General features: G+C 35.7%; 2 protein-coding genes across 5 annotated transcripts in view; one reads left to right on the top strand and one right to left on the bottom strand.

Annotated features, from left to right (window-relative positions):
* Positions 1–16406, top strand: part of LOC126772119 (syntaxin-binding protein 5) — a 249638-nt gene that overhangs the window by 174941 nt on the left and 58291 nt on the right. For all 4 annotated transcript variants that reach the window (XM_050492279.1, XM_050492276.1, XM_050492277.1 and 1 more), the window contains exon 2: positions 10628–10725. In XM_050492279.1, coding sequence (XP_050348236.1) covers positions 10628–10725 — 98 coding nt within the window. The remainder of the gene's footprint in view (positions 1–10627; positions 10726–16406) is intronic.
* Positions 5896–9161, bottom strand: LOC126772123 (basic juvenile hormone-suppressible protein 1-like). The gene is made up of 5 exons (XM_050492292.1): positions 9048–9161; positions 8546–8679; positions 7608–8441; positions 7253–7413; positions 5896–6981 (listed from the first exon to the last, which is right to left on the bottom strand). Exons 1-5 carry the CDS (start codon positions 9139–9141, stop codon positions 5955–5957), a joined length of 2250 nt encoding a protein of 749 aa, XP_050348249.1. The 5' UTR covers positions 9142–9161; the 3' UTR covers positions 5896–5954.

The raw sequence follows: 16406 nt of genomic DNA, 5'->3' as shown, positions 1-16406 counted from the left end.
TATATATATATATATATACATATGTGTAGATAGATAAATAGGTCCTGTATTTGTAGGGTCAAATAAATCTTGCTTTAGACGGTTACAATCTTTTGCCAACTCAATTGATATGCAATTTATATAAATATCAAAAAAGAAAATTTTTCCAATACCTATATTACTAAATATTTTTTCACTGTAATCTCAATAACTAAAAGAAAACAAATAGAAACAAGCAATTTACAACGATCCCCCTGCCTATATCGATGTACGTTCCTGCCCGATGCACACGGACTGCACATTACAGAACGGCGGTTATGTGAATCGTTCAACAACATGCTATTACTGTTTGAAATTAAGGTTAAACGAGATTTCAACATCCTATTTAAAACTGAAAAATCAATTTCATATAAATATATTCAATCCGATAAAAACGAAAATTAAGCAATAAACATATGTGTTCATGTAAACCACAGTTAATAATTTTGAAATAAATATATCTGTTTTTTTTTATCTGCATTATGTTTTTTATTCATATTGTTTTTTGACGAGCCGGTTGGCGTGGTTGGTAGAACACTTGCCTTTACGCCGAAGGTTGTCGGTTCGATTCCCACCCAGGACAGACATTTGTGTGCATGAACGTGTCTGTTTGTCCTGAGTCTGGGTGTAATTATCTATATAAGTATGTATTTACAAAAGAAAAGTAGTATATGTAGTATATCAGTTGTCTGGTTTCCATAGCACAAGCTTTGTACAAGCTTAATTTGGGATCAGATGGCCGTGTGTGAAAAATGTCCCAGGGTATTATTATTATTATTATTATCTGTTGTATAAGTATACATGTCTCTCTCTCTTGTTTAAGAACTCACTTCGTATCTCACTCGTGAAACGGTAGAAATACATTTACGGTATTAAACTTTGTAGACTCGTGTATTATTTATATGTTATAATTATTATAATTGTTGCTATTACGGCTCTAATATAGTAAAGCTTTTCTGTGTGTGTTGGTCGACACTTGCAACTAAATTTTTAACCAATCCCATTCAACCGATTGAGCTGTATTTTTGCAAACACTTTTAAATTCCAGCGACAGCGATTTCCGTTTAAAACATGGATTAAATAAAAGCTTGTTTTAACTTGATATCAAATATCTGAGTACATTTAATATTTTTTGGATTTGCGGGAAGGAAACTTCAAAGGACATCATGCCGTGTATGCTTAACTCTCTTTTGACATAAATATTTATCTATATATTATCTATCGTAGTAAAAATATTAAATAAAAATAAATATCTTTTAACATGTCTGTTCAGTAAGTTCAAGTCTCTGAAAAAGAAAAAATTAAGTGAAAATATAAATTTAGCATTCATGTATTTGAGGTCGTCATCTGATTTCCGTAATCGTAATCGCTAACCGTGATACATAGGTACAATACAATACAATATATTAAGTGATGAATGAACGTTTAAACCAACGTCAGCTTAGAGTTACTACATCTAGTAGCAATAAGATAATATCGCCTGTTGCCAGACTCGCGAGCAGAGAGTGATTGATGCTCGAGATCTAATTCACTTTAACCAAATACATTTTATGAACATGTCTACATCATAATATCCTTAAACAAACTTGTAAACTGAGTTACGAAGTACAACTTGGCTGTAGATCGTGTCTTTAAATTTTAGCAAGCATCACTGTGTGTCCCCGAGCTCAATTTATGTATAGATTTTCATCTCGTGCTCTGTGCCGTTTTGGTCTAGCAGAGCGGCCTGGCTGTGCTCGATTACTCGGTGATCAAATTCTACCACATTTATATCACATTCCGAATTACAGCTTCTTGACGAAAGATCTTTGTCTAGAAGTAGGGCATTTGTGAGATATTACTGTATAATATTTAATAGGCAGGTGGGTTCGGTTCAGGTATGTTGAGCTTTCAAGCCATGTGTATATTATTGCGTTCCGACATATAGGGCGAAAGGGGGTTCATGTAATTACAGTAAGAGGCTTAATATCTTAGATACTGTCGTCAGCGCAAGAGCAACGCTAAGCCTGTTCTAATAGCAATATCTTACAACAGGAGTATTTAATTAAGATCAAATGGCTGATCATTCACTGCTCTCAATTCCTACTCCGATGAATAGAAATTTAGTAAAAGACAAACTACTGGAATCACGTAGTTACCAGATCATAATTTAGATACGGGTAACGAGATGACCCAGGGGTAAGAACGCGTGATCTTAACCGATGATCACGGGTTCAAACGCGGGCAAGCACCACTGAATTTTCATGTGCTTAATTTGTGATTATAATTCAACTCGTGCTTGACGGTGAAGAAAAACATCGTGAGGAAACCTGCATATGTCAATTTCATTGAAATTCTGCCACATGTGTATTCCACCAACCCGCATTGGAGCAGCGTAGTGGAATAAGCTCCAAAACCTTCTCCTCACAAAGGGAGAGGAGGCCTTAGCCCAGCAGTGGGACATTCTGAGTAGGACATTCAGAGGCTGTTACTGGTAACGATTTAAAATAATACTATATGAATCGATTTCGTATTTATCGAGTAGCTATTAAATAAGCGTAAATAAGGGTGTTTTGTTAAAAAGTTTGTCGAGAAAATCTCAACAGCGGACCGGGTCAAAATAATCACTACAAAAAATATTAGTATGATGTAAGTATACATCATATACAATAGAACATTGTAACACGAGTATCTCATAACACAGCACGGTAATATACGTGAATGTCAGGTGTTAATAAGTTATTAACTCCGAACTTCCCGCCGGCGCCTGTTGCGTCTGCGATAAACGGCTGAGACTGATCGATGACACTCGCTCAGCTTCACGTTATAAACTTTTTCAATAGAAAGGCACGTTGTTAACTTTATATATAATTTTAGTAATATTATAAAGATATTTTTGTTAATTTACGTATTCCAAACCCACTGCTCAAACCAATTCATACAGATGTTTAATTTTTTTTTTTATTTTAAATACGTATGCAGACTGAGAAATGGACTATCTGATGGTAAGTGGTCACCACCGCCTATGTGGCTTTTACTTGTATTTAGAATGGCTCTCTCACCCTTCAAATCGGAACGCGGCAATACTAAGTACTGCTGTTAAGCGGTAGAGTATGTGATGAGTGGATGGTACCCAGGAGCTGGTACAAGTCCCACATCCAAATACGATTACGATACCGTGTAGTGACAAGTTTTTATTTTACTTCTGTGGTTTAAGCGTTGGTACTGAATTTGAAACCACTTCCAGTACAACTCAATCACAAATACAACACAATATTGATATATTTTTGAATTGGTCCATTGTACAGCACACGTCAATGACATTTTATATCTTAAGTATTTAATTTTTTATTGGTATATTTCATAGTATATACATAATTTTTTTTATTAATTAAAATATATATCATAAATAATTTAAAAAAAGTGTATATTTAAACTATCTCTATATTTATTTTTTATTGTCACGTCGGAGCTGGAAGGCTTTGCATTGAATTTTCACCTGTGCTCGGATAGTATCACGGTCTAGCGTGATTGATGCACTGTCGTCATGGAACTCAAACTCGGTCTGCTGTCACGACTTCACTGCACTTCACTTCATAGTACACATCCATCACTTCACTTCTTTACTTGATTAAAAGTAAATGTTGTACATGTTTCATATTAGTTTTATGTTTAATAGAAATGTTTAGTTAATACATTTGCACATATTATATGCAGATTTATCTCTCTACTCCACTGAGATGGTCGTCTTCGTCACAGATCGGAGAGGCTGCGTGATTGTATCGTGGAACTCTCCTCATAGGATTATACGAAATCAATGCTGATGATTATGTACTTAGCCAATTGAAATCAATGTTTGTGGCAGTAAGATAAAGTGATTCACAACAATCTATTTTCGTTTTATTACAATGAATACCCATATTATTTTTACGTAAGACACTCACACAAGAGATCCTCAATATTGTAATATAATAATGAAGTCTAAATGTACTTCATAATCTCATACCCGTAACCCTCGGCTGGATATTCAAGAGATTCGTTTATATGTCTCCAACGTCAAATAACAATAGGAAACGTGTAACATTCACGAAAATACACAACAATACCACCTTTATGTTGTGAATCCAGCGATTTGTAATAAAAGCTATTCATCCCCTCTCTGTAACCTGAAGCGTGACAAAGAGTTCTCTTAGGACTATATCCAGACAGCGGCGTGATGGATATCACCCGAAATAACAAAGGACTATGTTTAAATTGTCCTCGCACCCGAATATTTACGGTTTTTTTTTATATAAATAAACTTGACTAATATTAAATGTAATTATTACACATTATAATTCTACGGTTATGCCAGACAGACGCCTTTACGCAGTGCTAGCAACAAGTAACAACTGTACAAATTCAACTCAACCGGATTCAAATATTTTTAAATTTTGAATCTATTGGCGCCCCGCCGCTGTAAGACTGAATCGTGTGCTGTAACAGCGAATGGCATGAAGCTCTCTTATGTGTCCTCTTTCCGCCACCGCTATACTCGCTCGTGTGTGCATGACGCTTATACTACATACTTCATTGCTATATACTATTATAGTAATAAGTAAGATTTTCTTTTAACGATACTCTTATATCTACATTTATTTTACTCCATATTTATTATTATTACTTTTCTTTAAATATATATTTTTTTCAATAACCATTTATATCAATATTTCATAAGAAACGCGTGTCCTATACGTATTTTTTATATAAGACAAAATTTAAATGTATATAATAGGTAAAACGTTTCCTTACAAAGCTAAACGAATGTTTAATCGCTTGAAATGAACACTCAAAGCATTGCGTTACCAACAATGTAATGTGTAACTGGTAAAAACGTCAGATGTGTTATTATCTTAGGCTCCTGTTCAATGAACAAACATCACATTTTGTTTTTACGATCATGAAAATAATTTAATACAAAAACCTTTTAACAATGCCTTTTGGTTGATACAAGATACTAATACACTATGGACAGTTAACTAAGGTAATAAGCTGGAAGGATTAATATACAAGATTATAACCCTAAACTTCTATGAACTGCAGTTAAAATAATTGTTAAAATTTCACTACTGTTAAGTAGCTTTAAAAATATATTTTTTGGTTAAAATAAATATGACATAATTGTATATTCGAACCGAGATTACACAGTAGTCACGTTAATGTTAACCGAACATTGCAAGTTCAATCCCGTACCAAAACAGTGATTAATTTTTATTTATAATTCATTTGCATCCAGTCGGCATTGGAGTAGCGTGGTGGAATAAGCTACAACTGAACAACAAACTATATTTTCAGTCTTCTTATACTTTTTTATATATCGTTTACACGTTGTGCTGATTATGAAACAATCCTCTGTTTAAATTCCGAAGAGAATAGTTTAATCACTATTGGGATACAGATATATCAGCGCCGCGGTAGCACAACGTAATTAAAATTTCCAATAGACATCGATATTCCAAACATTTCCAACTCCAACATGCAATATCGAACATTTACTGCAAGTATTAAAAACTTTTGAATGAAAATAAATAATTATTTTAATATCAAGCAAAAGTTACACTTCCAATTATATTATATTATAGTATATAATAGTTAAATCAAATGAATTTAATTTTTATTTTTTAATTATTATTCACTTGCACCCTTTTTTGACTGAATGTTAACAAACTGAACAAGTTGAACTTATTCAAAAGGGATTATATAAGGGGCGTGTTTCAAGGTTGGGAGATCAAAGCACTCGCCATATCAAAAAATTCACAAAGCCGTATCTCCGGGATAACGACTATATTTTATTGGTTGCATTTAGCATTTGTATATATAAAAGTATAATTTTAGGGCATTGTTAATGAAAAACAAAAATTAAATTCGATGCTATTTATTTTAATATATTACATATTAAGGTATTATATAACGGTCGCTTACAGTCTCATCATCTTATCCGCACTCATCATCATAACGTCTTTGTATGACCATCTGACCAACATGTCAGAGTCCAAGTAGGTGAGGTCGTCACGTTTCATCACCATTTCCGACATGTCGATATCTTTGACGGTGTTGGAGATACCCATGTCCTTTCTGTAGACGAGAATGTCGATGTATTTGATGTTGGTATTGTAGAAGTTGGTAACGTCGATTTCCCTGTCGAATGGGAACCCGAGGGGCATGGTGTCGAAGCAAACGGAGTAGCGGCACGCGTGACGCTCCTTCATGATTGTCATGTCGATGCTAGGTAAAACGAGGCCGGTACGAACGGGAGTGACGATGACGAAGAGCTGGAGAGGAAGTCCTCCACGACGACCCAGAGGGAGGAGCAGTCTGTGAGAGAAGCCAAGACGTTGCTTGTACCAGTAGCTGTCGACTACGCGGTCAACGGTTCCTGTGGTGTCGGTGGTGTAGTCCATGAAGCGACGGGCCCATGGCCTGTCACCAATCACGTTGTGCATCTCGAGGGAGTTGCGTACAATGGTGTTCTTGCCAGTCTCCAGTTTGTACAAGAAGCTGTCGATTTCTACCATATCAAGACGTTTGTCGTTGAAGTTTAACAAACGGCCCATACAGTCGTACTTAGGTCCAATGAACATTCGTACCACGGCATCGACTGCCTTCTCAGAGACGACATCAATGGTGACCTTGAACGGATGGTTGTTAAGACGGCGCATGCGAGCAACGTAGGTCATGTCAGACTTCTTCTTGTGCATCTCAGTCTCATCGAGATATAAGGCGTTGGTGATATCCATGTCATATTCGTCCATGAAGGTAACCAGCTTGTCGGTGACAATTTGTTCAACTCTCACTCCGTCAAAGCTAAGCTCTTCCTTTGTGTATTTAGGTAAGTACTTCTTGAAAAGGACGGCATTTTCTGTGATGCGCTTCATGACCATCCAGAACACAGGGTCACGCAGACAAGTCGAGTACATGTCCAATGCGGTCGGGATGTAAGTGTACCTGGGAAAGGTTACGACGTTGTTTTATATGTTGATATAATTACAAATTTTAAAATAAACTCACTAAATAAATTTTCAGCTTGAAATATCAGAAAAAGAAAGAAAATAAATGTAATTTTTCCGACTACCACCGGAAGAATGGGTGGTCTTATTTTTTATTATTATTAATTCCATGGTAACTGTGTAATGAGTGCTTTATACTTCTTACAATACCAAGGTTTTTGGACCGATGACAAATATTTACAAACTGCAAAATAATCTAATAAACTCACTTTTCTAAGTTGTAGTTGCCATACGACAAAATCTTCCTGAACAAATGCACGACGTGCACAACCTTAGCGTCGTCATTCACAATACCCAATCCACCGAGGAGCATCCTGGCGAGGTATTCAAAGTCTTCAGATTTCTTTAAGTTGATAACCGTTCCATCACGCTGAAAATCATAAATTGTTTTAATAGTGCTCTACTTTAATGTATTCAGCCCAAAGCGAATGAAAGCTGTATAGCGGTTATTTTGGATGTCAGCTGTCAGCAACAAGATAAATCGATCTATAGCTTGACGCCCACTAGTCGAAACCTATTAATAAAGCCGATTATATATTCAGAGAGATATATAAAGATACTTACGCGCTCAATACGACCCTTGAAGATACCTTCACGGATGATGTTCTCGATGTCATCAACGTAAAGTTTCTCTTTCAAGTTGTATTTGTTAATGAGAAGTATGTTGTTGCGACGGACGGGCATCTCATCTCCAGTGTGAAGGCGGATCTTGGGCCAGTAGCCGGTCATCAAGGGCTCGTTCCAGTTGATCATCTTAATGTCGCACATGTCGTGAGCCAGACGTTCCAGTCTGTACCTTGCAAGAAGTTGCTGGTTGCTGTACATAGTGACTTCACCGCGGCGCTCCTTGTTCAAACCGTAAACGTCGTCGGTCATCCAGTAGGGGTAGTACATGTGCAAGTAGTAGTAGTAGCTGTTAAGGTCAATGTCCTCGGTGAAGTAGGACATACGGTCGCTTTCGCTCAATACGTGACGGACTCCCTTGCGCCAGTCGATGACGACAAGATTCTTGTCGGTAACCTTGATACCATAGTAATCGAACAGTATGGGGTCAGTGGCTGCTTTAGTCATTTTCATCATAAAAGCCTTGTTGATAATGTGGCCGTCGACGAAGAAGTAAGGATAGATTTCGTAGGGAGCTGGAAGAACTACACCACGGCAGTCCTCTCTGTGGAAGACGGCACAGGTAAAGGCGTACACAAACATGCCACCGTTGATGCGCTCACGGAAGAAGCAAGCGGTCCTGATGAAGGTGTCAAAGTCCTTTGCGAAGTAAAGAACACGGAAGACCATAATGGCCTGATCCATCTGCCTATCATTGCTGTGCACGAACACTTCGCCACGAGGCAAAAAGTCCATTTTGTAGTGTTCGATGAACTTCTTCACGACATCGACTTTCTGAAAATCATGATTATGTTTAGATTTTATTTCATTACCAATTGTTATGCTTACAAATTTTAAAAATACCAATCTCTTAAATGATTATAGATTGGTTATATTACCAGGTATTTGTCGAAGTTCTCTTCCAACACCCATTCTCTAGCCACTTCCCTGATGTCATCGTATACGGTAGGCTGCAGGATGTAGTTCAGAAGTTTCATGCACAGGATTTCCTTAGTCTTAATGTCCACATTCGCTATAAAAATAAATATGACGAAAATAAGCACCGCTTTGGAAGCTTTTTATCATTTTATTGCATAATTCGTTTAATTTTGTTTGTAGCTATGAGTGTATTTTATATTGATATCGGTTACATTCGCAACTACGAGTATATGAAATATGCAATGCGTACGTAATAGCTACGTTAAAAGCTTGAAACAGTTTTCAGACATTGTAACAATAAAGTATGTAATGTATGCACCGAAACATACTTTCGCTTTTCATCGCCAAAAAAAAATGCAAATTGTTTAAACACTATAAACTATAACATAGATCAAATTATACCCTTATTGGTTTTAAGCAGACATTTAAAAAATAGTATTCATAAAAGTGAAATCCACTTACTCAAGATGTCCTTTCCAATGAAGACGGTGTGGTCATCCTTGATGACGGATGCCGATGTCACGGCGAGGATCGCCGCTAATACCACTATCTTCATGATGACCAGCTCTCTTCCAAAACTGCTGATGAATGTGTCGAACAAACCCCGAAACGTCTTTATATACTCGATGCACGCTATTTTTTATCATTCTGTTGATTGCCAGCTATCTTGTATTTTTACAGTCCTCCGATAACCTTTTCTCCAGGTGAACTTCAGATATTTAAGTTTTCCAACTCATACATCGGACCTTAACAACTGAATATTATTTGATTAATCACTAATTAAATTTAAGTTTTCGCTTGCATTAGGCATTTGACCAAAATCAAAATATAATTTATTTAAATAAATTTTTATGTACTTTTGAAAATCGTCATTCTATAGGATTGATTTCATTTATTGCATTATTGCATACATAATATAGTACGTATTCAATATGAGAACTTATGTCCGTAACTACATACATTGTTTCTCACCCGGAACACAACAATATAAGTGCTGTTTAGAGATAGATATGTTGTTACCATTCAAGACCAAGACAAGACACACCTATATTAAAAATCCATCGTATATGAAAAACAAAAAACGTAAAGTAACAGCCTGTAAATGTCCCACTGGTGGGCTAAGGCCTCTTCTTTTTGGGTAGAAGTTTAAGATATTATTCCACCACACTGCTCCAATGCGGGTTGGAGAATACACATGCAGGTTTCCTCATGTTGGTGACCATTTACCATCAGGTGGCCCATATGATCGTCCACCTTCCTATTTCATAAAAAAAAATCTTCGGTTAAGACTCACGTGTCTAGCCACTGGGTCATCTAGACTCGTTTATGATAATCTACATTTTAGCTTTTTTTGTCATATCTTAATGTTTCCCTAACTCTTTTCATCTACAATAAAGCATATTCTATTCTATGTTTTATATCAAAAGCCGAGAGGGCCCAGTGGCTAAAACGCGAGAATCTTAAATCTTAATCACAAATTGTAGGTTCAAACCTGGGCAAGCAACACTCAGTTTTTTTTTGTGTTTATAATTCATTTCAAACTCAGCAGAGGCGCTGTCCAGATGTGGGATATTTACTTAAATTATATAACTAATTTTATATCGCTGACGACGATAGTTTATTTGATAAAAAATACAATTAAATCTTAATTCATTTAAACTCCCTCTAACTCAGACATCTATCTGTATAAATTTTATTCAAATATGATATTTTTCTATATAATTATGTATTTACAAAATAAAGGTAGTATATGTAGTATATCAGTTGTCTGGTTCCCATAGCACAAGCTTTGTACAAGCTTAATTTGGGATCAGATGGCCGTGTGTGAAAAATGTCCCAGGATATTATTATTATTATTATTATATGTAATGTATAAATGAACGAAATTAAATAACGTACATATTTGACAACAATTGTCACTCTGTTACACTTCTTCTGTCACACTTGTTAAAGACTCTGTATGCACAAATTGATACGTGTGTACACATATGTAAGCATTAGTAGTGTTTGTGAAACTAAAACTAAATTGTTTCTTGTTACAGACATTCCGCCATGGGTTCCCGTTTTCGCCAACGGCACTGGCGTGGGACCCCGTGCAGAAACTACTGGCCATCGGTGATAAGGGTGGCAACCTCAGACTGTATCCTTTTTAAAACTTTGCAGTATTGATGGATGTGTTGTATATAAGCTGCATCATCAGTGTTTATATATATATAGTAGTAATAGTAGTAATAGTAGGAATTATTATAAGTACTATATATATATATATATATATATATATATACCCATAGAGAGCGAGGAAAGAAATGCCTAAATGTAAAATACATATTTTTTCATTTATTTTTCACTGTGATTATGAGTTTTATAAGGAAAAAGAAAAGAAATTGCCCTACGACCTATTCCTGGATTTAATCGGTTCCTGAAATAAATTTTACTTAAATGTGTTAATTTCGGTTACTTTAGCTTACTTATAAACATTCTTTAGCGAGTGTTTAGTTTAACGTTGATTTATCTCTTTCTAACGTAATTGACGTGATGTTCGAAGACAAAGCAATCAAACCTCAAAGAACGTTTATATGTAAAGCCGTAATCATTTTATATATCATATTTAAATCATCTTAGTTGCTATGCCAAGTGAACGTGTTTAAGTAATGTTTCACACAATCGATAGTCCAATTAAAATTTTAACCTATAAAGCAGTTAAAGTTTTAAATTACTAAATAATAATGTCTTAACCCAATGTCATTACGATAAAATAATTTAAAGAAAGGTAGGCTTCGTAACCAAGTTTTTTAATAACTATTTCACCCGACTTTGTTTGCTTCGAAATAACTTCATAAAAAGTACACAAAAGCATTCTATCTTTTAACATTCACGATATGTCGGATGAAATTCTGGCACATGTGTATCCACCATCCCGCATTGAAGCAGGTTGATGGAATAAGCTTTTAACGTTTCATCCATAATTATATCCTATAACAAAATTCGGCATTCACATAAGAGATTCATATAACAGAGAGATGTCTCTCTGTTATATGAATCTCTTATGTGAATGCCGAATTTTGTTATAGGATATAATTATGGATTACTTATAAAATTGACTGATTAATTGATTGACTTATAAGTTGACTTACTTATAAAATCTCTTTTATGAGAATGTTCTCATAAAAGAGATTTTATAAGTAAGTCAACGTACATACGAACATATTCATAAATAAATAATGAATGCTAACATCGCAACATTGTCTACTTTGTAACTCGGTGTCAGTTATCGCTCGACATCCGACCTATCATAATCCGGCGATAACTACTCGTATATCACATGTTTACTCGCAACCTGCATCGAACACGACATTTTATCTTATTTGTAAAAATATGTATATTATTTATTTCTCTCTGATAACGATGTATAATCCACAAGATTGGACCTCTTTGTTGGCGTTGAAGTTGAAATAAAATTCAGTTTTCAGAACAGAAAAACTTATATTTTATCAAAGCCTTTTTACCACCATGCCAACCTCCCATCCATAACTCGTCGTTTTGTACTCAAAGATACTACAACTGTATTGTTAAAATGATCTTTTAAAGAAAAGTTTATATTATATTTTTCTGTATTGAAACTCTTAATAGCACACCCAATGATTTACGTTAATTCACTAGTTTTACGTTGTGTCACGTTGATTCATCTCCATTCGTGTCAGCCAACCGAATGTCTCAAGAGTGATGGAATAGGGAGAGCACCTGTGTGTGCTTGACACACTTGTTAACTATAACATATCCTACACAGATAGTCTTGGAGATTTGTCGCTGTTGTCCAAATCCCATCAAAATCACATTATTATAATAACATTTGACTGAAAATCCAAAATATTGTCCTATTTATTATGAAATATTTAACCAAGACAACACATAACGAATCAGTTTAAAAGTAATTAATCATTGCTTGATTGTTCTAACTCTAACTCCACTACTCTTCGATTAATCCTGCGATCAACAGTGCTAAGTGTCGCGTGCGCGACCGCCCGGTGTTCAGATTAATATCACAGTTTGTTCGTATTCAATTAAACTTGATTGAAAAGTATGATTAAATGTTATAAAATCTATATTAATATTATAAATGCGATAGTAACTGTCTATCTATCTGATCGATACGCATCGAAATTAAACTGGACCGCTAAAGCTTGAACCTTGAAAAGTTAGTTATACATAAGGAGCTGAATCGTTGGACAAAACAAAAAATGTGTACAAAATATCCGATTAAAATTACCGAGGTGCCCAGTGGCTAGAACACAGGAGTCTTAACCGAAGAGCGCGGTTTAAATACGATCAACATTACTGAATTGTGTTCAAAAGTCATGAAGGTGAACACAAACATTAGAACACAAACAGGAAACGGATGTGGGATGATATTTTGCCACAAAACTGCGACGCAGAATATGCTATTTTATTTATTTATACAGATGGTTTTTGATATCCAGATATTATATACATTTTTATATAAATATTAAATATGAAAATAAAAACATACATTATTCAAGTAGTCAATTTATATAATGTATAATAATTTATACCGCAGTGTCTCAAGTCGAAAGTCTTCGACCAGTGTGTGTTGCCAGTGATGACTTATGGATCAGAGACGTGGTCGCTCACAATAGGCCTCATAAGAAGGCTCAAGGTCACTCAAAGGGCAATGGAGAGGGCTATGCTCGGAGTTTCGGATCGAATCAGAAATGATGAAATCCGCAGGTGAACCAAAGTAACCGACATAGCCCGAAGAATTGCTAAATTGAAGTGGCAGTGGGCGGGGCACATTGCTCGCAGAACCGACGGCCGCTGGGGCAGAAAGGTTCTCGAGTGGCGACCACGAACCGGAAGACGCAGCGTGGGCAGGCCCCCTACAAGGTGGACCGACAACTTAGAACGAGTCGCGGGAAGCCGTTGGATGCGGGCAGCGCAAGACCGGCCAACGTGGAAATCCTTGGGGGAGGCCTTTGTCCAGCAGTGGACGTCTTTCGACTGATGCGATGATGATAATGAATTAAAATCTCACGTAAAGCTATTTACTTAATTGATTGTACACTTCAATAACAATAACAACAATATCAGCCTGTAAACTAAATAGGATCTAAATAGGATAGGATACGATCATAAATACCAAACATACTCGATATATCAATCGATTTTTAAATGATCGTTCTTTCTAAAAACTGAATAAATTGTAGCAAAAATCTCAACATTTCTAGTCGAACTAACTACTAAACTTATTACTTGTTTTACTCCACTGCCAACAGTCATTAACTCTTGTATTTCAGATTCCCAGAAAGAGAACGTGAAATTATATAACATGGAAAAGTTTTATACAATTAGTGTGTTCATAGCATCCATAGAATTATTTTCTACTATTTTTGTTTTGATACAGTCATGCTGTTGTCTGAAGGCACATTAATTACTCGCAAAATGGCTGATAAAGACGGTTAATTAACTCTTGACTTGTTGAGAAAATACGGATTCGTATATAGAAGTTCCGTTCCGGGCGCCATTGCTAGCAACGAATACAACGTAATGTGTGATAATTAATATCACATCTCATCTCAGTGGTTGTTACGAATTATCTTATTAAACTTAATGTGAACTGAGGGCTTCTTACTTTAGGCAATCTATTATATTAAGTGTAAATTTAATTTGATAAATGTTAACTCTCAAATATACTCCTGCTAACTTCATCTTGTCGCTTTATTTTTAAATTTATTTTAGAAAGACGATAGGAGGTCAAAATCTATGGGCCGTCAACCACAGGATTTGAGATGTTACGTCCCTATAATTATTCAAATCAAATCAAATGTATTCTATTCAAGTAACCTTTAAAATAAAGCGTTTTTTGGATTACACAAGATCACTCACCCTTCAACCCAAAAAGCAAAGTAATACTGTTGATTGGTAGAAGAAGAAAAAAGCCGAGATGGCCTAGTGGTTAGAACGCATGCATCTTAACCGATGATTGTGGGTTCAAACCCGAGCAAGCACCACTGAATTTCCATGTGCTTAAATTGTGATAATAATTCATCTCGTACTTGACGGTGAAGGAAAACATCGTGAGGAAACCTGCATGTATCTAATTTCATTAAAATTATGCCACATGTATTTTCTACGAACCCGCATTGGAGCAGCGTGGTGGAATAAGCTCCAAACCTTCTCCTCAAAAGGGAGAGGAGGCTTTAGCCCAGCAGTGGGACATTAACAGGTTGTTACTGTACTGGTAGAATAATTGTGAGTGGATCCACACTATGAGATAATGGATGAGTCTGCACTAACCGATATTAATTTCAAAAGTTACTCTTATATACCTGCTATAATATACATGGGTACTGACAGTATTTACTCCATCAAGTAATTCGCTGATTCGAAGATTGCCTGCTCCCTAAAGTTATTGGGGCTTTTTTTATTTTTTAACATAAATTTACGGTTGGGCGCCTTACTTAATTGCTAATATTCACAAGCAAAATTTCAAACGCTACAAAAAAACCTTTGTTTATTTATATTTTTTTTCCATATTTTCGTCAGTCACGGGTTGGCTCGAGGCCAGTTTGATAGCACTATAAAATCCTAGACCACCGACCTACTCATATCCGCGCTCGGATTGTTGCGGAAATTACGTAATTTTTCAGTACTAACGAAGTGTAGCGACTATGTGTGCTGTAACTAATGTGTGTCGGCAAGTGGACTGCTGTTGCTTTACTGATGCTATTAGTACACTAAACTTCACCTTATAACAATTGTATAATAGAACTACGATAACGTGATGGAAGGTATTGTATTGCATCATATAAGGAGTTACTGAAAAGGCAGAGAGTGAGACCTTCAAAAAATTTTCGAGCACTTTTAGACCGTATATAAGATAAATTAATATACACATACAATATAAATTAATAAAATATAGTTGTCCTGTTCGAAATATTAAATCTACTAAGAAGAACCGGCAATAATTTCATTGATAATAATTTCATTATATATACCCGTATGCAATATATATGCAATTGCAAAATTCCACCTTTTAGAACTAAGTAGAACGCTTGGATCCGATTATACTGGTGGTATAGTTTTGTGCAAGCTCGGCTGGGTAGGTACCACCCACTCATCAGATATTCTACCGCAAACAGGTATTGTTGGTATTGTTGTGTTCCGGTTTGAAGGGTGAGTGAGCCAGTGTAATTACAGGCACAAGGGACATAACATCTTAATTCCCAACGTTGGCGGCGCATTGGTAATGTAAGCGATGGTTAACATTTCTTACAATGCCAATGTCTATGGGCGTTGGTCACCACATACCATCAGGTGGCCCATATGCTCGTCCGCCTTCCTATTCTATAAAAAAAACTAAGTGATATTCTTTCGGTTCCGAACCCGCGATCCTAAATCAATTCCGTAGTTTTCTCTCTATACGTAGTTTAGATAGGTTAATTATAGTTTTAACCACGATTTCATTCTCTTGCAACTTTCCGAAATTAAAATATTATTATGTCAAAGGGTGTGTGTTGCTTCGTTTCTGCGTGAAAAAAGGATAAACTAACAAATACGCTTTAACGTTTCAATAAAAGTGTAAAATAAAGTAGAAGGCTGTTCTTTCAATACCTACTTCAATTTGTTATCATGTCTTATGTCAACCTAAAAATAACTCAAGTCAAACAGAAGAATTAGATAAAACTTCCCAAATGTAAAAATCATAGTAAATTACCCAGTAAATCGACTCCATCTAATGGCATGAACACTTTTCACGAAGAAAATTTGGGCGCTACGAATCTGAGCAAATTACCTTGGAAGCAA

Source organism: Nymphalis io, chromosome 12 (assembly GCF_905147045.1).
Source record: "Nymphalis io chromosome 12, ilAglIoxx1.1, whole genome shotgun sequence".
NCBI classification, from domain to species: domain Eukaryota; kingdom Metazoa; phylum Arthropoda; class Insecta; order Lepidoptera; family Nymphalidae; genus Nymphalis; species Nymphalis io.
The sequence above is the reverse complement of the archived record's forward strand: the minus strand, read 5'-3'. Positions and strand labels throughout refer to the sequence as shown.